The sequence below is a fragment of the Mobula birostris genome, chromosome 11, assembly GCF_030028105.1.
Source record: "Mobula birostris isolate sMobBir1 chromosome 11, sMobBir1.hap1, whole genome shotgun sequence".
Taxonomy (NCBI): Eukaryota; Metazoa; Chordata; class Chondrichthyes; order Myliobatiformes; family Myliobatidae; genus Mobula; species Mobula birostris.
Genome location: NC_092380.1, coordinates 36485001 through 36509579, shown reverse-complemented (window position 1 = coordinate 36509579; position 24579 = coordinate 36485001). Strand labels below are relative to the sequence as shown.

Here is a 24579-nt window from a genome sequence, read left to right as displayed (position 1 = left end):
AAACGTATAAAATCCTGAAGGGATTAGACAGGCTAGATGCAGGAAGATTGTTCTCGATGTTGGGGAAGTCCAGAATGAGGGGTCACAGTTTGAGCATAAAGGGGAAGCCTTTTAGGACTGAGATTAGGAAAAACTTCTTCACACAGAGAGTGGTAAATCTGTGGAATTCTCTGCCACAGGAAACAGTTGAGGCCAGTTCATTGGCTATATTTAAGAGGGAGTTAGATATGGCCCTTGTGGCTAAAGGGATCAGGGGGTATGGAGGGAAGGCTGGTGCAGGGTTCTGAGTTGGATGATCAGCCATGATCATACTGAATGGCGGTGCAGGCTCGAAGGGCTGAATGGCCTACTCCTGCACCTATTTTCTATGTTTCTATGTTTCTATGACTAAATTCCAAGCAGTCACACCCTCTGTGTAAAAAACTTGTCCTTCAAATGTCCTTTGAATTAATCTCCTCTTGCCTTAAATGCATATCCTGTGGTATTAGACATTTCAACCTTGGGAAAAAGATGCTGTTTGCCTTCACTATGTATGCCTCTCATAATATTATAAATCTCGACCAGATCTCCCCTCAGCCTCAGACTTGCCCTTAGCAGTGTACTGCCTCTTTACATTTGACCTACCAAAGTGCAACACTGCACATTTGACGCGGCTAAACACCATCTGCCAATTCTCTGCCCCTATCTGCAACTGATCTGCTGTATATACCGCTGTATTCTTTGCCAGTCATCTATGCTATCCAAAACACCATCAATCTTCATACTCTCTCCAAACTTACTAACACACCCATCCACATTTTCATCCAGGTCATTTGTTAACATTACAAACAGCAGAATTCCCAGTACAGATTGCGGCTGAACACCACTAACCACAGACCTCCAGCTAGAATAAGCCTGATCACTATCATTTGTCTCATATAGGCAAACCAGTTCTGAATCCAGACGACCAACTTACCATGCATCAAGTGCATCTTAATCTTCTGGATGAACCTCCCAAAAGAGACCTTGTCAAGCAATTTATTAAAATCTATGTAGACAATATTAACAGCTCTATCTTCATCAATCATCTTTGTTACCTCGTCAAAAATATCAGTCAAGTTACTAAGACACAACTTACCCTTCACGGCCCATGCTGGCTCTCCCTAATGAGGCCATGGTTTTCCAGATGCTCATAAAGACTATCCTTAGAATTCCCTCCAGTAACTTACCTACCACTGAGGTGAGACTCACCAGTCTATAGTTTCCAGTATTATCCCTGCTTCCCTTCTTGAATAATGGAACAACATTAGCTACTCAACAGTCCTCTGGGACCTCTTGCGTGATGCAGGAAGGCAGGGAGACCGCCAGTGTCCCTGACAACTACAACTGCGAGAAGTGCATCCAGCTGCAGCATTTAACAATCCTTGTTAAGTACTTGGAGTTGGAACTGAATGAACTCTGGATCATTTGGGAGCCTGAAGAGGTGATAAACAGGAGGTAGTTAGACCCAAGGTGCAGGGCACAGGAATATGGGTGATAGTAAGGAAGGGGAATGGAGTTAAACAGTGTGGAGAACCCCCGTAGCCGTCCCCCTCAAGAGCAGGTATATATCTTTCGACACCGTCAGGGGGATGACCTAACAGTGGAAAGTCACAGCAGTTGGCTCTCTGGTATTGAGTCTGCCGCTGCGACTCAGAAGGGAAGGGAAGGTGGGGAGAAGAGGCATGCTGTGGTGATAGGGGATTCGTTAGTCAGGGGAATGGACAGGAGGTTCTGTGGGCGAGATTCACAGATGTTATGTTGCCTCCTGGGTGCCAGGTTCTGGGACATCTCAGGTCATTACCATTCTTAGGTGGGAGGGTGACCAACCAGAGGTCGTGGTCCATGTAGGTACCAATGACATGGGGATTGCTACTCATGTCATGTGCTAGTGAGGCCAGAACTAGGAAGATTATACAGTTTAATACATGGCTAAGCAGATAATGTAGGAGGGAGGACACAAGATTTCTGAATCATTGGGCTCTTTTACGGAGAAAGTGGGACCTGTACAGGAGGGACAGTTAGTGAAGAGGTTGTGGAGGCAAATGTTGGTAAGACCTCAGACAGTTAGGAATCAAAAGGTTGAGCATGGTGCATCTGGTGATGTGAGCTGTGTATATTTCAATGCAAGAGGTATTTCAGGAAAGGCGGATGAGCTCAGGACATGGAACAATACCTGGAATTATGACATTGTAGCTATTAGTAAGACTTGGTTGCAGGAGGGGCAGGACTGGCAGCTCAATATTCTGGGGTTCCGTTGTTTTAGATGTGACAGAGCAGGAGGGATTAAAGGAGGGGTGGGTTACTGGTCAAGGAAAATGCATGACAGTGCTCTGTCGGGACAGACTGAAGAACTCAACCAGTGAGGCATTTAGGGTGAAGGAAGGGTGAAGGTATGACCATGTTATTGGGGCTTTATTACAGACCACCCAACAGTCCTGGAAAATTGGTTAATCTGTGAAGATTAACACCTTCCAGACCCAAAGGATATAAAACAATGCTTCGGTCTTCGAGGCATCATTCCTGCTTTACATAAAATGTTGCAGTTTGGGATTACCACTTCAAACTGTGGTGCAACCTGTTGGTTGTGGTTTTTATTTGAGTTTAATAGGAGAAGCAGAAGTTTGAGTGCCCAAGGCAACCTTCATGAATTTTTCTGAATCCATAACCATATTTCATAAGCTGCGACACACACACAATGCTGGAGGAATGCAGCAGGTCAGGCAGCATCTATGGAGGGGGATGAACAGTCGATATTTTGGGCTGAGACCCTTCATCAGGACTGGGAAAGAAGGGGGAAGAAGCCAGAATAAGAAGCTGGGGAAGGGGAAGGAGTACAAACTAGCAGGTGATAGTGAGACTAAATGAGGGGGGTAGCTGAGTGTGTGGGGGATGGGAGCCGAGAGGTAAAAGGTAGGAGTGGCAAAGGGCTGAAGAAGACAGAATCTGATAAGAGAGTAGGGTGGACCATGAAGGAAAAGGAAGGAGGAGAGAACCAGAGGAGGATTATGGGCAGATGAGGAGAAGAGGTGAGTGGGGAACAAGAATGGGGAATATAACCATATAATAATTACAGCACGGAAATAGGCCATCTTGGCCCATCTAGTCCATGCCAAACTCTTACTCCCACCTAGTCCCACCGACCTGCACTCAGCCCATAATTCTCCATCCCTTTCCTGTCCATATATCTTATCCAATTTAACTTTAAATGACAACATCGAACCTGCCTCAACCACTTCTTCTGGAAGCTTGTTCCACTCAGCTACCACTCTCTGAGTAAAGAAGTTCCCCCTCATTTTACCCCTAAACTTTTGCCCTTTAACTCTCAACTCATGTCCTCTTGTTTGAGTCTCCCCCACTCTCAATGGAAAAAGCCTATCCACATCAACTCTATCTATCCCCCTCATAATTTTAAATACCTCTATCAAGTCTCCCCTCAACCTTCTATGCTCCAAAGAATGGAAAATGAAAGAAGGGGGAGGGTGGAGAAATTGCTGAAAATTAGAGAAAATGTTATGTGCGCAGGCATCTCTGATTCTGTTTCCAAGGGCACCATGTAGTTTCTCTTAGATTAAAATTGCTCTGATAGGAGAGGAGAGTGGATCATGGGAGAGAGGGAAGGATGAGGGGCATCAGAGAGAGGTGATGGGCAGGTGAGAAGAGGAAAGGGGTAAGTGGAGAAGCAGAATGGGGAATGGAAAAAGAGACAAGTATAAGGGGGGAGAAATTACTGGAACGAAGAGTACAAGCTGGCAGATGATTGGTGAGGAGGAAGGTGGGTGGGTCAGGAAGGGAGGATGAAGTGAGAAGCTGGGACGTGATAGGTTATAGGTGGGAAGTGATATTGTGTTTAATATTTGATTCACTAATATCCTTTAGAGATAGAAATGTTACAATTTTTACCAAGGCTCGGTGATGTCTGACTCCAGATCAACATGAAGGTGGTTATTGGTTTATTCTTGGCAATGAAACATTTTGTTTTGCTCACCATCCAGGCAGATCATTACCAAATATGAGTGCATTGAGGCCGTACAAGGGAAATCCATAAGAGAATGAAGAATTTTGTGTTACAGTTCCAGAGAAAGTACAATGCCGACAGACAAATAAAGTGTATGGGCCACGAAGAGGTAAATTGTGAAATCAAGAGTTCATCACTTAGTGTTTCACTGATCTGTTCAAGAGTCTGGTGACAAAGGGATATAAGTTGTCCTTGAGCCTGGTGATGCATGTTTTTTGAATCCCCTGCCGGCAGAAGAGAAAGTGCTGGGCTGGAAGGGGTCTTTTGTTATGCTGGCAGTTTTCCCAAGGCAGTGGGAGTCCATGGAAGGGAGGCTGGTCTTAATATGGACTGAGCTGAGTCCACAACTCTCTGGCTTGACATTTGTGATCTACCATCTTCCCAAAGGAAGGGGTTAAATCAGAACTAAGTACTATGGGAAATTCAAATTGAAGCAGAGAGCTTTGGAAACTCACAGAGCCATGGAGAAAGAGTTGGGCAAGAGGACTGATGGGATTGCTCCCAAGAATGGGACCATTGGTCTAAATGGCCATCTTTCGCTTCACAGTGAATCTTTTCTAAATGCTTGGTGGGTTGGATAGCATCCATGGAGGGAGAAGTGAAGGCTTATTGAGTTTTGATGAAAGGTGACTAGCACAAAATACTAACTTTGTTTCTCTTCCAATGCCAATATTTCTTGATGTGAAGCATTTTAAGTGCAACCTTGCAAAACAATGTCCTCGTTCCTTGAAACAATAAACTGTAAACTGCACTTACTTTGGAAATTTTCCAGGGCTTTTTTGATGTCGTCCTTGGCAAGCAAATCTGTAATAGCCATCTTCGCAGCTGTTGAGGGAGAGGAAATATCGATCGTTTAAATGTGTCCTTTGACAAATCTTCTAGTTCTTTCTCATATGAAACTTGCAACACAGTTTGAGACCATCTTTTCTGTACAGCACTTTGATTATCCATCTTCCTGCCTTTAACACTTTCCTATTTTCCCTTCACACTGATTTGCCTAGCTTCTAAATAGAATCCCTGTAGGAATATCCCAGTCTTTGCTCCTTTTTGCTGATCATCAACATTGTGAAGTATTCTGAAAGCTTACTCTTTTTAGCACTGGAAAGCAAAATCGCATTTAAAGAATCTGTTTCTATATCAATACCAATGCTGCTGAAATTGAGTTTGTTGTTGCCTTACTTTCTTTGCAACCTAGATCTAGTCTGTAGTAAGTTTGATGTACATGGGGGCAATAGCCAGAACCTAATCTCCTTTGTTATTTTGCAAATCTGTATGAATGTACACTCAGCGGCCACTATATTAGGTACATCTGCTCGTTACTGTCAATATCTTATCAGCCAATCAAATAGGAACAACTCAATCATAAAAGCATGCAGGCAAGATCAAGAGGTTCAATTGTTGTTCAGACCAAACATCAGAATGGGGGAGAAATGTGATCAAAATGACTGTGGAATGATTGTCGGCACCAAACGGGGTGGTTTGAGTATCTCAGAAACTGCTGATCTCCTAGAATTATCATCCAAAGCAGTTCTAGTGTTTACAGAGAATGGTATTAAAATACAAAAGCATCCAGTGAGTGGCAGTTCTGTGAGTGAAAACACCTTGTTAATGAGAGAGATCAGAGGAGAATGCCCAGAGAGGTTCAAGCTGACAGGAAGGCAACAGTAACTCAAATAATCACACGTTACAACAGTGGTGTGCAGGAGAGCTTCTCTGCGTGCAGAATACAAAGAGGATGGAAAACAGCAGCAGGTCATTGAGTATATAAGTGAAGTTCACATTTTAGTAGTCCCTAGGTTGTGTGTGTTTCAGGGGTGGGTATAGATAGAGTGAATGCACAAAGTATTCTTCCTAGAGAAATGGAACCAAAAGCTAGAGGGGAAAGACCTAAAAGGGCCTGAATATTCTTCAGACAGAGAGTGTGTGCACATGGAACAATGTGCCAAAAAAAGTAATTGAGGCGGATGCAATAATGACATTTAAAAGGCATTTGGATGCACATGGACAGGAGGGGTTTAGAGGGATATGGACTAAACACAGGCAAATGAGACAGGCTTGTAGGCACTTTGGATCTGGTGGGCATGGATCTGGTGCTCTTGTATCTATGTCCTTGTAACCCAACACCCTCAGAACATTTGGTGATGGACTAAGCAGATTTTCCTGATGATTGACTGTTAAACTTAATTCAACACATTGTTTTCTTTTAAAATTCAAGAAACAGAACAAGTTAATTTTATTCATAAACACAAGAGATTCTGCAGATGCTGAAAATACAGAGTGACACACACACACAACCCAATAAGTCAGGCAGCATCTTTGGAAAGGAATAAAGAATTGATGTTTTGGGCTGAGATCAGGTGACTTAGAGATTACACATGAATAATATAACTTTTTCAGGGAGCTGGTGAATTTTAAGAGAGTGTGCAATCCAGGGCTTTGGCGTGTCCAAAGCAAGCAAAAGAAATGGGTCTCCAGGGAACTTAAGTCTGGAAAATGTGTTTCTTTTGAGTTTACAGAGAATCTGGGAAATGTGTCTCAGGTGAGCTGAAAGAGAATCGAGGACATGTGGCCTGTGAGTTTATAGAGAGGTTTGGAAATGGGCTCCCTGTGAGTTTACAGGGGCGTCTGGGAACTGGGACCTGTGAGTTTATAGAGAACCTTTGAAATGGGGTCCCTGTGAGTCTACAGTGGGTCTGGGAAATGGGGTCCCTGTGAGTTTACAGAGGGTCTGGGAAATGGGGTCCCTGTGAGTCTACAGTGGGTCTGGGAAATGGGGTCCCTGTGAGTTTACAGAGGGTCTGGGAAATGGGGTCCCTGTGAGTCTACAGTGGGTCTGGGAAAAGGGGTCTGTGTGAGTTTACAGAGGGTCTGGGAAATGGGGTCCATGTGAGTTTACAGAGGGTTGGGGAAATAGGATTCCTGTGAGTTTACAGAGGGTTTGGGAAATGGGGCATTGTGAATTTAAAGAAAATCTGCAATATGGGGCCTTGTGACCTTAAAGAGAACATAGAAAATTGAACCCAGAAACTTAATAAGAATAATATTAAACTCATGGGATTTCTAAACAATCGGATAGGGGATTGCCAGAATTGTTTTGCATTACCCCAGGAGTAATTGTCCACAATGCAAAATTGGCTCTAAAACTGAATTCTGTTCACATGGAACAGTACAGCACAATACAGGCCCTTTGGCCCATGATGTGGTGCCGACCCTTTAACCTACTCCAAGATCAATGTAACCCTTCCCTCTGTGGCTACACTGGCTGCCTGTAAGGAGACAAATCTGAAGGTAGTATATAGTATACATACTTTGATGATAAATATACTTTGCACTTTGCACATTGTCTCTGAAACCATGATTCACCACCAACAACTGAACCCATCATTTAAATATTACTGTTCACGAGGGCTTGCACTGCATTTGGCCTCTGTCATATTGCAAGATGAACATCACTGGTTTGTAAATTGTTGTGGACTGCCCCAAAGTGCTTAAATAAATGCAAATCATAAACACGAGATTCTGCAAATGCTGGAAATCCAGAGTAACACACAAGGTGCTGGAGAAACTCATCAGGCCCAGCAGCATCTATGGAGGGGAATAAAGAGTTTTAGTTTCAGGCCAAGACGCTTCACCACGACCGGAAAGGAAGACGGAAGAAGCCAGAATAAGAAGGTGGGGAACAGCAAAGAGTACAAGCTAGATGGTGATAGGTGAAGCCAGGTGAGGGGAAGCTAGGTGGGTGGGGGGGGGGGCTGGTGATGTGAGAAGCTGGGAGATGATAGATGGGAGGTGATGGATGGGAGATGGGAGATGATAGATGGGAGGTGATGGATGGGAGATGGGAGATGATAGATGGGAGGTGATGGATGGGAGATGGGAGATGATAGATGGGAGGTGATGGATGGGAGATGAGAGATGATAGATGGGAGGTGATGGATGGGAGATGGGAGATGATAAATGGGAGATGGGAGATGGGAGATGGGAGATGGGAGATAGAAACACAGAAACATAGAAAACCTACAGCACAATACAGGCCCTTCAGCCCACAAAGCTATGCTGAACATGTCCTTACCTTAAAAATTACCTAGAGTTACCCAAAGCCCTCTATTTTTCTGAGCTCCATGTACCTGTCCAGGAGTCTCTTGAAAGACCCTATCGTATCCGGCTCCACCACTGTCACCGGCAGCCCATTCCACGCAATCACCACTCTCTGTGTAAAAAATTTACCCCTGACATCTGCTCTGTATCAGCTTCCAAGCACCTTAAAACTGTGCCCTCCCGTGCTAGCCATTTCAGCCCTGGGCAAAAGCCTCTGACTATCCACATGATCAATGCCTCTCATCATCTTATACATCTCTACCAGGTTACCACTCATCCACCGTCGCTCCAAGGAGAAAAGGCCAAGTTCACTCAACCTATTCTTATAAGGCATGCTCCCCCATCCAGGCAACATTCTTGTAAATCTCCTCAGCACCCTTTCTATGGTTTCCACGTCCTTCCTGTAGTGAGGTGACTAGAACTGAGCACAGTACTCCAAGTGGGGTCTGACCAGGGTCCTATAGAGCTGCAACATTACCTCCCAGCTCCTAAACTCAGTCCCATGACTGATGAAGGCCAGTGTTCTGTATGCTTTCTTAATCACAGAGTCAACCTGCGTAGCTGCTTTGAGTGTCCTATGGACTCAGACCCCAAGATCCCTCTGATCCTCAACACTGCCAAGAGTCTTACCATTAATACTATATCCTGCCATCATATCTGACCTACCAAAATGAACCACCTCACACTTCTATGGGTTGAACTCCATTAGCCACTTCTCAGCCCATTTTTGCATCCAATCAATGTCCCGCTGTAACCTCTGACAGCCCTCCACACTATCCACAACACCCCCAACCTTTGTGTCATCAGAAAATTTAACCCATCCCTCCACTTCCTCATCCAGATCATCTATAAAAATTATGAAGAGTACTGGTCCCAGAACAGATCACTGGTGACTGACCTCCATGCAGAATATGACCCGTCTACAACTACTCTTTGCCTTCTGTGGGAAAGCCAGTTCTGGATCCACAAAGAAATGTCCCCTTGGATCCCATGCCTCCTTACTTTCTCAATAAGCCTTGCATGGGGTACCTTGTCAAATGGCTTGCTGAAATCCATATACACTACATCTGCTGCTCTATCTTCATCAATGTGTTTAGTCACATCCACAAGAAATTCATTCAGGCTCGTAAGGCACTACATGCCTTTGACAAAGCCATGCTGACTATTCCTAACCATATTATGCCTCTCCAAATGTTCATAAATTCTGCCTCTCAGGATCTTCTCCATCAGCCTACCAACTACTGATGTAAGACTCACCAGTCTATAATTTCCTGGGCTATCTACTCCCTTTCTTGAATAATGGAACAACATCCACAACCCTCCAATCCTCCGGAACCTCTCCCGTCCACATTGATGATGCAAGGATCATCACCAGAGGCTCAGCAATCTCCTACCCTGCCTCCCACAGTAGCCTGGGGTACATCCTGTCCGGTCCCGGTGACTTATCCAACTTAATACTTTCCAAAAGCTCCAGAACATCCTCTTTCTTAATATCTACATGCTCAAGCTTTTCAGTCTGTTGTAAGTCATCCCTACAATCGCCAATGATAGATGGGAGATGATAGATGGGAGATGATAGATGGGAGGTGATAGATGGGAGGTGACAGATGGGAGGTGACAGATGGGAGATGATAGATGGGAGATGATAGATGGGAGATGATAGATGGGAGGTGATAGATGGGAGGTGATAGATGGGAGGTGACAGATGGGAGGTGACAGATGGGAGATGATAGATGGGAGATGATAGATGGGAGATGATAGATGGGAGGTGATAGATGGGAGGTGACAGATGGGAGGTGACAGATGGGAGGTGACAGATGGGAGATGATAGATGGGAGATGATAGATGATAGAGGGGAGGTGATATTGTGTTTAATATTTTAAAGTCTTAGATCACATTTCATCCCCATTTTGATGTTTGGTCTGAACAACAATTTGAACCTCTTCATCATGTCTGCATGATTTTATGCATTGAGTTGCTGTGGAAGAGGTGAAAGGCTGAAGAAGATAGTATCTGATAGGAGAGGAGAGTGGATCATGGAGGAAAGGGAAGGAAGAGGGGCACCTGAGGGAGGTGATAGGCAGGTGAGGAGAACAGAAAGGGTAAGAGGGGACCCAGAATGGAGAATGGAGAAGGGGGAAGGGAAAAATTACTTGAAGTTAGAAAAATCGACATTCATGCCATCAGACTGGAGGCTACCCAGGCAGAATATGACTGGTTGCTCTCCCAGTCTGACAGTGGCTGCATTGTGGCAGTAGAGTAGGCCACGGATCAATATGTCAGAATGGGGATGGGCAGTGGAATTAAAAGAGGTGGGCACTGGGAGATCCTGTTTGCAATAGTGTAGGAAACCAAAGGTTTGGCCTGGTTTCCATTCTGGCTCTGAGAGGCACTAATCAAGCCGTGCTATTTCTATGTGAAAATGAATGGGAAGTGGAATTAACATTGCAAAGGATAATTGTGCCTCTTGTCAATCTTGTTTTGTTGGGAATTCCTGGGCATTCATCCCAGCCTCCAAAACATTTGCTGCATTGCGCTGCTTGCGTGCCTTAATAAAGTCCAGAGTGGCTGTACAGACCAACACAGGTGGATGGTGCCAGGGGGAACCATTAAGGAGGCTAGTGGGGTAACGCCAGCCTCCTCCATTATGCAAGCACTGACCTTGGTTCAGAGAAAGCCAGAGCTTCAAAGGAAAAATGATTATTTTAGAATCCCTAAATATAGTTAGATTGACACAAGTGATACTGCAGTTGCTGGAAATGCTGAGCATCACGCGCACAAAGTGCTGGAGGGACCCAGCAGGCCAGCCAGCACCTATGGAGAGATATAAACAGTCAATATTTTGGGTCAAGGTCCTTAATTAATAGATATATTAATTCTTCACAATAGATAAAATACACCCAGTGACCACTTTATTAAGCACATACTGCACCTAATAAAGAGGCCACTTTCGTGATTGTCTGTTGCTGTAGCCCATCTATTTCATGGCTTGACTTGTTGTGCTCTTCAGAGATGCTCGTCTGCACACCACTGTTGTAGCGTGTGGTTATCTGAGTTACTGTCACCCTCCTGTCAGTTTAAACCGGTCTCATTACAGATAGTAACAGGAATTGACAGTAACAAGCCACTGGCACTGTAATAGAGCTATCCTCACTAAAAGCCTTCTCCGTCTACTGAAGGCCATCTGGCCCATGTAAGTTCCAGTGGAGCAAGCCATTCCAATCTCCTCTTACGTCCCTGCAATTCATTCTCCTGTACTTGATCTCATCATAATGTTTGATGGCATTTGACATATCATCAGCTCACAGATTTAACGTCCTTCACTTAAGCCAATACCTATTTATAGTGGGGATGTTCACAATGATCCCGGCAGGCAGGCAATTGTCAGAGTACTTGAAACCTAATAAAGAATTGAGTAAGAAGATGCTAGCTGTGTGATTTGGATCTTATTTAAGGTTCTCAGCTGCCAGGCTTATTTTGCACCTGGACTTTGGAGTAATAAAGGACGATCATTATGAACGGTGTACGCTTTTCAGGCTGTGGGCTCTGGACAGGGGAGTATCACACATACATTGAACCATACAGTTCAACAACCAACACAGGGTATGTTATGGGCAGCCCGCAAGTGTTGCCACACATTTTGGCACCAACATAACCTGCATTGTTTAGCAGGTGCACAGAGGGGAAGGGCTGCACGATCCAGCTCAATGAGGCTCCAGAACTGAGGAACTTCGGACCCATAACATGGTAACTGTGTTTCTTTCTCCTAACCTGCTGAATGTTTCCTGCATTTTCTGATTTTGTTCTATTAGCCAGCAAGTCTAGACTGAAACATGCCAAATCAATAGGACAGCGCGGTGAGGATAGCACCTTTACAGCACCAGTGATGTGGGTTCAATTCCCGCCACTATCTGTAAGGAGCTTGTACGTACACCCCTGACCACAGGGGTTTCCTCCCATTTTTCAAAGAGTTAGCATGTTAATTGATTACATGGGTGTGATTGGGCTGTGCAGACTTGTTGGGCCAGAAGCGCCTGTTACCATGCTGTATCTCCAAACAAAAGTTTTAAGATGTAAGAAAAAGATATCTGCCATAATATGGAGATGTTTCTTACATTCTTTGACTCTCTTTCATGTTCACCTAAGAAAGATTGGGTCTAAACCTCAAGTTCCACCTCCTTTAACAGTGCAGAACTCCCTCAGATCATATACACAAGAGATTCTGCAGATGCTGAAAAACCCAGGCTAACACACGCAAAATCCAGGTCAGGCAGCATCTGTGGGTTGATGGAGTGGATGTGGAGGGCATGTTTCCTATATTGGCGGGGCGGGGGGGATTCTTAGACCAGAGGGCACAGGCTTAGAATAGAAGGATGTCCCTTTTGACCAGAGGTGAGGAGATGCGGCTTTAGCTGGAGGGTGGTAAATCTGTGGAATTCATTACCACAGACAGCTGTGGCACCAAGTCATTGGGTGTATTTAAAGTGGAGATTGATAGGTTCTTCATTAGTCAGGGCATCACAGGTTCAGGGAGAAGGCAAGAGAATGGGGTTGAGAAGAATAATAAATCAGCAATGATGGACTGGTGGAGTAGACCCAATGGGCCAAATGACCTAATTCTGCCCCAATGTTTTATGGTCTTATAGAAAGGAATAAAGGCTGAGACCCTTCATCTTTATTCCTCTCCATAGAAACGACCTGTCTGCTGAGTTCCTCCAGCATTTTATGCATGTTTCTCCTTCAGATGTTGCCTCTGGAACGTAGAAAAGAGCAGGGGTTGGTCATTTGGCCCTTAGTTCCTTCTGCTCAATCGATCAGGTCTTTTAGCTAGGCAAGCCAAGCGTATATTCAAATATCGTTTATTCAAATATCTAATCAGCCAATTAAGTGGTAGCAACTCAGTGTATAAAAGCATGCAGACATGGTCAAGAGGTCCCTGTGAGTGCCTGTCAGGCATGAAGATTAGGCCAGGTTTTATCCTGACTACCTGTGAGATATAAATGAAACCAAATCTGATATCTTGGTGGAGCCCTGATACACTGGTTTATGTGAAGAACCTATTAACTGTTCCTTTCTTTATCAGCTATTCTGACTCGGTCAGCTAGCCAAGGCCATGCGCATCTAAAGATCAGGAAGGAAAACTACAAGGTTTACAAAGTGCAATGGCAGACTCCATTGGAGAACAGCACAGCAGAGATAAAGTCTAACTCTTTGGAATATACTCAGTGGCCACTTTATTAGGTACACCTACTGTACTCGTTTATTCAAATACCTATTCAGCCAATTAAGTGGTAGCAACTCAGTGCATAAAAGCACACAGACGTGGTCAAGAGGTGCGGTTGTTGTTCAGATCAAGCGTTAGAATGGGGTGTTGACCGTGGAATGATTGTTGGTGTCAGAAAGGGAGGTTTGAGTATCTCATAAACTGCTGATTCGGAGCAAGAAGGCTGCGAGTGAACGGCTGATTTTTCGGAGTGAAGGGAGTTTTTTACTACTCAGGGTAAAAGAGAGGTGAGATTGTGCAGGCACGTGACGTCAGCCAGTAGAGGGAAAAGTTTAAAAAGAAGACCACTATATCCAGCGGGCAGCAGAGAGGCGGCAGAGTGTTCACGCGTTGGCTTAACGGACTTAGGCAGTAACGGGATGAGGCGGGGTAGGTTTACCTGTGTTATTTGCGGAAAGGAGGAAGTATGTGTGTGAGGCCAGTTTTCTGTGCTCAGTATCAGATGTGGGAGATCCTGGAGTCTCCCAGCCTCCCTGACGGCCATATCTTCACCAGGTGTGTCGAGCTGCAGCTCCTAAGGGACCGAGTTAGGGAGCTGGAGAAGCAGCTCGATAACCTTTGCCTGTTCAAGTAGAGTGAGGAGGAGATAGAAAGGAGGCCACTGGAGACAGACAAGTGGGTCACAGTCAGGAGGGGGATGGGGAAGAATCAGGTACTAGAGAGTACCCCTGTGGCTGTACCCCTTGACAATAAGTACTCCTGTTTGAGTACTGTTGGGGAGGACAACCTACCAGGGGGAAGCAACAGTGGCCGTGCCTCTGGCACAGAGTCTGTCCCTGTGGCTCAGAAGGGTAGGGAGAGGAGGAGGAAGGCAGTAGTGATAGGGAACTCGATAGTAAGGGGGTCAGACAGGCGACTCTGTGGACACAGGAAAGAAACTCGGATGGTAGTTTGCCTCCCAGGTGCCAGGGTCCGGGATGTTTCAGATCGTGTCCAAGGTATCCTGCAGTGGAAGGGAGAACAGCCAGAGGTCATGGTACATATTGGTACCAATGACATAGTTAGGAAAAGGGGAGAGGTCCTGATGGAAGAATATAGGGAGTTAGGAAGGAAATTGAGAAACAGGACCCCAAAGGTAGTAATCTTGGGGTTACTGCCTGTGCCACGTGACAGTGAGAATAAGAATAGAATGAGGTGGAGGATAAATGCGTGGCTGAGGGATTGGAGCAGGGGGCAGGGATTCAGATTTCTGGATCATTGGGACCTCTTTTGGGGCAAGTGTGACCTGTACAAAAAAGACGGGTTGCACTTGAATCCCAGGGGGACCAATATCCTGGTGGGGAGGTTTGCTAAGGCTACTGGAGAGAGTTTAAACTAGAATTGTTGGGAGGTGGGAACCGAACTGAAGAGAATGGGGAAGAGGAGGTTGACTCCCCTGGAGAAAGCTTGTAGACAGTGAGAGAGGGAGGATAGACAGGTGATAGAGAAGGGACGCGCTCAGACCAAAGGTTTGAGATGTGTCTATTTTAACGCAAGGAGTGTTGTGAACAAAGCAGATGAGCTTAGAGCATGGAGATATGATGTGGTGGCCATTATAGAGACTTGGATGGCTCAGGAACAGGAATGGTTACCTCAAGTGCTGGGCTTTAGATGTTTTAGAAAGGACAGAGAGGGAGGAAAAAGAGGTGGAGTCTTGGCACTGTTGATCAGAGATAGTGTCACGGCTGCAGAAAAGGTAGACGCCATGGAGGGATTGTCTATGGAGTGTCTGTAGGAGGAGATTAGGAACAAGGAGGGGTCAATAACTTCACTGGGTGTTTTTTATATGCCGCCCAATAGTAACAGGGATATCGAGGAGCAGATAGGGAAACAGATCCTGGAAAGGTGTAATAATAACAGAGTTGTAGTGATGGGAGATTTTAACTTCCCAAATATTGATTGGCATTCCCTAGAGCAAAGGGTTTAGATGGGGTGGAGTTCGTTAGGTGTGTTCAGGAAGATTTCTTGACACTATATGTAGATAAGCCCACAAGAGGAGAGACTGTACTTGATTTGGTATTGGGAAATAAACCTGGTCAGGTGTCAGATCTCTCAGTGGGGGAGCATTTTGGAGATAGTGATCATAATTCTATCTCCTTTACATAGTATCGGAGAGAGATAGAAACAGACAAGTTAGAATTTAGCATGTAGATATTAAAAAAGAGGATGTGCTGGAGCTTTTGGAAAGCATCAAGTTGGATAAGTCGGCGGGACCGGATGAGATGTACCCCAGGCTACTGTGGGAGGTGAGGGAGGAGATTGCTGAGCCCCTGGTGATGATCTTTGCATCAGCAATGGGGACGGGAGAGGTTCTGGAGGATTGGAAAGTTGCGATGTTGTTCCTTTATTCAAGAAAGGGAGTAGAGATAGCCCAGAAAATTATAAACCAGTGAGTCTTACCTCAGTGGTTGGTAAGTTGATGGAAGAGATCCTGAAAGGCAGGATTTATGAACATTTGGAGAGGTATAATATAATTAGGAGTAGTCAGCATGGCTATGTCAAAGGCAGGTCATGCCTTATGAGCCTGATTGAATTTCTTGAGGACATGACTAAACACATTGATGGAGGAAGAGCAGTATATGTAGTGTATATGGATTTCAGCAAGGCATTTGATAAGGTACCCTATGCCAGGCTTAATGAGAGAGTAAGGAGGCATGGGATCCAAGGGGACATTGCTTTGTGGATCCAGAACTGGCTTGCCCACAGAAGGCAAAGAGTGGTTGTAGATGGGTCATATTCTGCATGGAGGACAGTCACCAGTGGAGTGCCTCAGAGATCTGTTTTGGGACCCTTACTCTTTGTGATTTTTATAAATGACCTGGATGAGGAAGTGGAGGGATGGGTTAGTAAGTTTGCTGATGATACAAAGGTTGGAGGTGTTGTGGATAGTGTGGAGGGCTGTCAGAGGTTACAACGGGACATTGATAGGATGCAAAACTGGGCTGAGAAGTGACAGATGGATTTCAACCCAGATAAGTGTGAGGTGGTTCATTTTGGTAGGTCAAATATGATGGCAGAATATAGTATTAATGGCAAGACTCTTGGCAGTGTGGAGGATCAGAGGGATCTTGGGGTCCGAGACCATAGGACACTCAAAGCAGCTACGCAGGTTGACTCTGTGGTTAAGAAGGTGTACTGTGTATTGGCCTTCATCAATCGTGGAGTTGAATTTAGGAGCCAAGAGGTAATGTTGCAGGTATATAGGACCCTGGTCAGACCACACTTGGAGTACTGTACTCAGTTGTGGTCGTCTCACTACAGGAAGGATGTGGAAGCCATAGAAAGGGTGCAGAGGAGATTTACAAGGATGTTACCTGGATTGGGGAGAATGCCTTCTGAGAATTGGTTGAGTGAACTTGGCCTTTTCTCCTTGGAGCGACGGAGGATGAGAGATGACCTGATAGAGGTGCATAAGATAATGAGAGGCATTGATCATGTGGATAGTCAGAGGCTTTTTCCCAGGGCTGAAATGGTTGCCACAAGAAGACACAGGTTTAACGTGCTGGGGAGTAAGTACAGAGGAGATGTCAGGGGTAAGTTTTTTACTCAGAGAGTGGTGAGTGTGTGGAATGGGCAGCTGGCAACGGTGGTGGAGGCGGATACGATAGGGTCTTTTAAGAGACTTTTAGATAGGTACATGGAGCTTAGTAAAATAGAGGGCTATAGGTAAACCTAGTAATTTCTTATGTAGGGACATGTTTGGCAAAACTCTGTGGGCCGAAGGGCCTGTATTGTGCTGTAGGTTTTCTATGTTTCTATGTTTCCTGGGATTTTCACACACAATATTTTCTTGAGTCTGCAGAGAATTGTGTGGAAAAAAAAGAGCATCCAGTTCTGTAGGCAAAAACACCTTGTTCATGAGAGATGTCAGAGGAGAATGGCCGGATTGGTTCAAGGTGACAGTAACTCAAATAACCATGCATTACAAAAGTGGTGTGCACAAGAGTATTTCTGAATCTTGAAGTTGATGGTCTACAGCAGCAAAAGATCAGAAACCTACATCTGTGGCCACTTTATTGGGTAAAGGAGGTTTCTAGAATAGTGATTCTGCATGTAAGCCCAACTCCTGCTGCTACGGTGTGATTTACAAGATCTGCTTTATATTGGTGGGTGGGAACTTCACTCAGGTACAGGTGGAGGAGATATCAACTAATTTATCTGAAGATAATAACCACTGGGTAAGACATTCTCCGGAAAATGGAGGAAATAGGAGTCAAATGTCATACTCTGCTTGTGTTTGGATCTGGTAAAGGGTAATATGATATTATAAAGGAGAGGAATGGAGCTTTCATATTGACAGAATTTTTCCAGTGTTCGTGGATTAATGTTAATGGAGTGGAGCCAGTCGTTTATCTCCAGCTGGCTCTGTTTTTAACTACAAAAGATCCAGCTGAGAGTGATTTAATGGTATTGTACACTCTAAAGTCGATGGGACTGGCTCCAAGCCATTGCTGCAGAATAAGCACAAGGAATTATTACCACACCATGCACCATCTGAGATCATCTCTGAAGTATTTACGTGGAACAGTCATCAGCTTGTCAACATCCTACCAGCCACCCCACAATCTCTTAGAACTATTACTCTCAGGAAGGAGGTAAAGGAGCATCAGGACTCGGACTGCCAGATTGGATAAAGGCTTCTTCCCCTAGGCTGTGAGGTTAATGAATACCCTGAGGTCTCCCTCGTCAGTAGGACATTGAGCTGTTTACTGTTTACTTTTATTGCTTACTGCGCACTTCACATCACCCATCTTGAATTACGGTACTGTGCAGAGTCTTAGGCACATATACTGTATAGCCAGAGTACCTAAGAACTTGGCACAGTACTGTAGTCATTTAATGTATTGCTGTGTACTGTAGTAGTAACTTTATGTATTGCACTGTACTGCTGCCGCAAAAAATAAATTCATGATATATATGAGTGATGATAAACCTGATTCCAATATGGGTTTCTATTGTGGACTGAGAGTGGGAAGGGGGCAGGGAGAGGGGATTCATGTTGGGAAAAGGGGAAGGGAAAGAGGAGGGAGTGGGAAGCAGCAGAGAGACATACCCCTCCTCTGCCTCATGTCCCACACCCCTCCTGCGGCACTCCACCCTCGCCATTCCCAGCATCCTTTGTTCCTGCCAGATTTACAAACTCACTCTCCATTCCATGTTGATACTGTGCAAAAGTCTTAGGCACCGTAGCTACAGGTATACCTATGTGCCGAAGACTTTTGCACGGTGATGTATATTTTATTAAATTATTTTTGTTAATATTTTGTTTTATGTGCTCTGTGTGATATACAGTATGTATAGTGGGTGCATCTTGATCCAGAGAAATGTTGTTTTGTTTGGTTGTATATGTGTAGAATCAGATGACAATACACTTGAAGTTGAAGGCTCCAAACCAAATATTAAGAAAAGGATGAGGTTAACAACTCTGGCCCTTTCATTCCTGCCCCTTTAGAGAAATAACCAGGATTGGCAATGCCAGATCAGGTGAGGAATTGATAGAGGGATGGCGTAACTGATGTTCTGAGTTGGATGATCAGCCATGATCATAATAAATGGCGGTGCAGGCTCGAAGGGCCGAATGGCCTACTCCTGCACCTATTTTCTACGTTTCTATGTAACAACAAGAAAACATTTCCTTTTGTCTACATACACATAGGGAATAAATGTCACTCAGATATAGGTGCTGGTTCATGACGTAGTCATGTCTGAGGTGGATGGTTGGGAGAATGTTCAGAGATATGCACACAGACATTCAGATAACTGAGCTAAGGCATCTTGGAATCAGCCATCCTTGATCAGTTTATCCCTGGTACGTGTTGACATTCAAAGTTATTATCAATGTACGTCTATGTTACCACATAAAACCCTGAGATCAGTTTCCTTGTAGGCACTTACAGGGAAAAAAGAAATATGATAGAATCAATGAAGAACACTTACAAGCTGATGAGGCATAGATCAAATCCACAACCAGAAACTTTTTGCAAGGGTGTAACTACGAGAGGGCAGAATTTGAAAGTGATTGGAGGGATGTTAATGGTAAGTTTTCTACACAGAGATTGGTGAGTGCATGAAAAGCACAGCCAGGAGTGGTGAAGAGGAAGATACATTATGGACGTTTAAGAGTCTTGGATTGGCATGTGGAAGAATATGTGGGAGGGAAGAGTTGGTTTGATTTTAGAGTAGGTCAAAAGGTTGGCTCGACATTGTGGGTCGAAGGGCCCTTACTATGCTGTAATGTTCTACAGTATGTTTTATTAAAAGACAAAGACTGACAAACAGCCAATGTGCAAATGAAGACAATCTGCAAATAAAAATAATACTGAGCCCATGAGTTGTAAAGAGACCTTGAGTGTGAGTCTGTAGGTCGTAGAATCAGTTTAGAGTTGTGGGTGAAGTTATCCATGATGTTCAGGATCCTGCCGGTTGTAGGATATTAACTGTTCCTGAACCTGATGGTGTGAGACCTCATGGGAAAATAGTGAGTGAGGAAAAAGTGTTTCGATAGGCCTTCCCAACCAGCTTAATCAGAATCAGAATCACTTTATTGCCAGTATGTGAAACACCCCAGAACTGATTGTAGTTCGGTGCCAAACATAAAACACAGGACAATATTGTAACAGACAGCACAACAGCAACCAACAGGTTACGAGACAATAGTGCAAATGACCAGGAGCAATCAACAATTAGCAGAACAGTCACATGTGCAAACATCAATAATCAGACTTAAATAAATGTGAACATATGAACAGACTCAATAATTCTCAATAGAACAAGGAGAGCAGGAAAGACCAATTAACAGATATTGTACAGGGACAGTTAGGGTATTGCACCTGATTGAGATTGTTGAGAATTTGTATAGCTATGGGAAAGTTGCTTTGGAGGGGACATGTACTGCTGGTGGTGATGAACCTGTAAGTGCATCCAATGTACTATAGGACAATGTACAATGTACTATAGGAACCACTTCAGAAGACTTGATTTGCCAGGCTTGTGGCCAATCTGTTGTCTGTCATTTGATGAACAATCTCTCACAGTAACACCACAACATTGTAGGCCTTGTTCCCACGGTAACTCACTGTGATATTGGTTGTGAAAATAATTTTGCTTTAAGGCAGTCACTCATTTGTTATTTACTGTGTTCTACAGTGCAGTACTGAGCGTAGGATATACCAGAAGGTGATAGACCCAAAAGTAAACTACATACACTATTAAATGCCTTTCAATATCCCTGTTGCTTCATTTATTTATGCCACTGGATGCTTCCTAATCAAAATGTGTGTCATGGAAAGAGAGAGAAAGGAGAGAGGAGAAAGAGAGAGAGGAGAGAGAGAGATGAGAGAGAGGAGAGAGAGAGATGAGAGAGAGGAGAGAGAGAAAGAGAGAGAGGGGGAGCCAGAGAAAGAGAGAGAGAGGGAGAGATGGAGAGAGGGAGATTGGGAGAGGGGGAGAGAGGGAGAGATGGACGAGTATGAGGGCAATAGAGAGAATGATGGAAAGAGAACAATTTGGAGATATGGAGAGAGAGAGGTAAAAAGAGAGAGAGATAGGGATAGAGATAGATGGAGCAAGAGAGTAGTAGAGACAGAGAGAGAGATTGAGAGAAATATGAAGAGAGAGAGATAAATAGATAGAATGGTAGAAACAGTGGGTGAGAGCAAGAAATGTTAGCACTGTAGGAAGGAAGGAACTGCCATTGTCGATAGTCAGTGTGTCAATATTAAGGTCTGCTGGTTAATTCTGGGTAGGTAAGGTGGAATACGGGCTCCCTCCATCCCACAATTTCACTCAGTCCTGACCTCCAAGGAACACCCACGCCTGTGCTAACCTTCTTTTACACACATGCCAGCAATTTTGTACACAGCACCGTCCCATGAATAATGAGGATGTAATAAGCAGAATTTTGGTTGAAGTTGAAATATGAGCCAAAGTTTACAGACTGGGAGGGATTCCCCTGGTCTTCACCGTGGTGCTGAGAGATCTTAAAGGTAAACATGCCCTGGTTTAATGTGTCATCTCTGGCAGTGTGGTTTTCCTGTTGCAAAGTATTAAGAAGTTCTGTGTCTCAGAGCCGGGATGTGAACTTGAACCTAGTGAATGAAACCAGGATTGATTGTTTCTTAATTTCCTGAGACTTCATTTCATCTCGTCTATTTCCTTCACTTGTGGGTTGACCCATTTCTCAGTGGAAAGAACTGGCTTGTCCTATTGCTAACTGTGTGTCAACTCTACACCACTCTAGGAAGGAGTAAACTGAAGCCCTTGATTAGAAACATAGAAACATAGAAAATAGGTGCAGGAGTAGGCCATTCGGCCCTTCGAGCCTGCACCGCCATTTATTATGATCATGGCTGATCATCCAACTCAGAACCCTGCACCAGCCTTCCCTCCATACCCTCTGATTCCCCTAGCCACAAGGGCCATATCTAACTCCCTCTTAAATATAGCCAATGAACTGGCCTCAACTGTTTCCTGTGGCAGAGAATTCCACAGATTCACCACTCTCTGTGTGAAGAAGTTTTTCCTAATCTCAGTCCTAAAAGGCTTCGCCTTTATCCTCAAACCGTGACCCCTCGTTCTGGACTTCCCCAACATCGGGAACAATCTTCCTGCATCTAGCCTGTCCAATCCCTTTAGGATTTTATACGTTTCAATCAGATCCCCCCTCAATCTTCTAAATTCCAACAAGTACAAGCCTAATTCATCCAGTCTTTCTTCATATGAAAGTCCTGCCATCCCAGGAATCAATCTGGTGAACCTTCTCTGTACTCCCTCTATGGCAAGGATGTCTTTCCTCAGATTAGGGGACCAAAACTGCACACATTACTCCAGGTGTGGTCTCACCAAGGCCTTGTACAACTGCAGTAGTACCTCCCTGCTCCTGTACTCGAATCCTCTTGCTATAAATGCCAGCATACCATTGGCCTTTTTCACTGCCTGCTGTACCTGCATGCCCACTTTCAATGACTGGTGTATAATGACACCCAGGTCTCGTTGCACCTCCCCTTTTCCTAATCGGCCACCATTCAGATAATAATCTGTTTTCCTATTTTTGCCACCAAAGTGGATAACTTCACATTTATCCGCATTAAATTGTATCTGCCATGAATTTGCCCACTCACCCAACCTATCCAAGTCAACCTGCATCCTCCTCACAGCTAACACTGCCGCCCAGCTTCGTGTCATCCGCAAACTTGGAGATGCTGCATTTAATTAGGGCAGGGAGGAGGTGAGGGAGGGGAAATCAAAAGTTTTGATCAATCCATAGTGACGGTACACACTTGTGAGTTGAACGCAGACTGGATCAGACACGGAGCAACCTGATTCTGGTTTAACCTGACTGCAGAGCACACAGCGAGTTACCCTTTTATTTCAAACACAATGCTGGAAAGGCCAGAGGCCATATTCTGCTCTGTTTCTCAATAAGTAATAAAAAAGTAAACAAGAACAATCCTAGGAATGAAAGCGCTAACACATGAAGAGTGTTTGATGGCTCTGGGCCTGTACTTGTTAGATTTTGGAAGAATGAGGGGTTATCTCATTGAAGCCTATTGAATATTGAGAGGTCTGGATAGAGTAGAAATGGAGAGCATGTTTCCAACAGTGAGAAAGTCTAGGACTGGGGGTACAGCCTCAAATACAAGGACGTCCCTTTAAAACAAGGATGAGAAGGAATTTCTTTAGCCAGAGTGGTGAAGATATCTGTGGAGACCAAGTCATTGTGTATATTTGATGTAGAGGTTAATAGGTTCTTGATTAGTAAGGATAGGCAGGAGAATGGGGTTGAGAGGGAAAATAAATCAGCCATGATGGGATAGCAGGGCAGATCAATGGACCAAATGGCCTAATTCTGCTCCAATGTTTTGTGGTCTAAAACATTAGCTGATAAAATAAAAATCTATTGGAAATCATTTGAACTAAGCCCAGTGGCATGCAAGGGGCAATAACAAATTGCCCTTCATAACAATCCATGCCCAATGAAATAGAGGCAGGCACAAAATAGACATTCAACTCACCATCAATACAAACATTATAAAACTCTGAAGACTCCAATATTATTAAAGCATGTTTTTTCTAATTAGAGTTGTAGCATAATACAGCAGATAAACAGACCATTCGGCCCAGCTCATCCATTCCGACCGAGATGCCCCTCGCTAGTCTAAGGGGCAGGCCTATTTCCTAAGCTAGTCCTATTTGTCCCATGTCCCGCTAACCTTTTCCCATCCAAATATCTCATAGGTGTTGTTATTGTAACTTGTCTGAACTGTCTTACTAAACAATATCCTTTTCTGAATCTGGTTTCACACCAAAACTAAAACCACTTGTTTCTAATTTATTGGTCTGAACTTCCTAGTTCCCAATAGTATTCTGACAATGAGGTCCCAAGTTTGTAAGGTGGTTTGAATCACATTTAGATTGTAAAATATACCAAGCACAATAAGACTCAGAGAACTGATTGAAAAGGTTCCACAATTCCTGTGCACTTCTAAATGTAAAAACCTTCAATATTTAATTTCAAGCATAATACCCTCTCACTTACTGATCATGCCAGAATCTGTCTTGTTTTCACTAGTAATTTCCCTTCAAAGTCAAATTGTTACTAAAGCTTATTCAGAGATGTTTCTTGGTTTTCCTTTATTCCTGTTTCCTTCCGCTCACTTGTTATTCTTTTGTACTTTCTCCCTCATTCCTTTTTATATTACTTTATGAAAATATTTTTTCTTTACAACCTCTCCCTCTAGTTCTCTTGGCTAAGCATTCAGCCTTTTCTCTTCATTAGCTCCAAGTTCCCCTTCAAGTTCTTTGAGTCCATCTTCCGAGATCTCCTGATGTAAATGTCCAGTGAAGGGACTTACCTTTAGGTTTGGTGAAGGGCTGCAAGAATTAGGAGGTGATAGAGGAAGGTGCAGTGGTAATGATCAAATCAGCAATGATCCTTATGTACTCCACTCCTGCTCTATTCTGGGAAGTTAACCCTTTTCAGCTCCTAAAGGATCAGGTGATCAGAAAGGAGACAGTATCACATTTACTTTGCCTAATCAAACTTGCACTATTAATATCTCAAGCTGAATGTCCGAAAACCTTGGTGTCAGTACTTATATTGCACTACAAGCTGAAAGGAGCTTCCTTGCTGTCACCCCTCTTTCCCTCCAAAGCGGTGATAGTGAAATCATTCCCATTTCAT

General features: G+C 44.2%; 1 protein-coding gene across 2 annotated transcripts in view; it reads right to left on the bottom strand.

Annotated features, from left to right (window-relative positions):
• LOC140205484 (parvalbumin, muscle-like) overlaps window positions 1-24339 on the bottom strand; it is a 32259-nt gene extending 7920 nt beyond the window's left edge. The window contains exons 1-2 of one of the 2 annotated variants that reach the window (XM_072273094.1): window positions 24251-24339; window positions 4793-4861 (exon numbers count right to left, since the gene is read on the bottom strand). In XM_072273094.1, coding sequence (XP_072129195.1) covers window positions 4793-4853 — 61 coding nt within the window. In that variant the 5' untranslated portion in view covers window positions 4854-4861; window positions 24251-24339. Of the gene's footprint in view, window positions 1-4792; window positions 4862-22516; window positions 22579-24250 lie in introns of those variants that run through there. The other variant, XM_072273093.1, reaches the window with a different exon arrangement.
• Window positions 24340-24579: the final 240 nt, after the last annotated feature.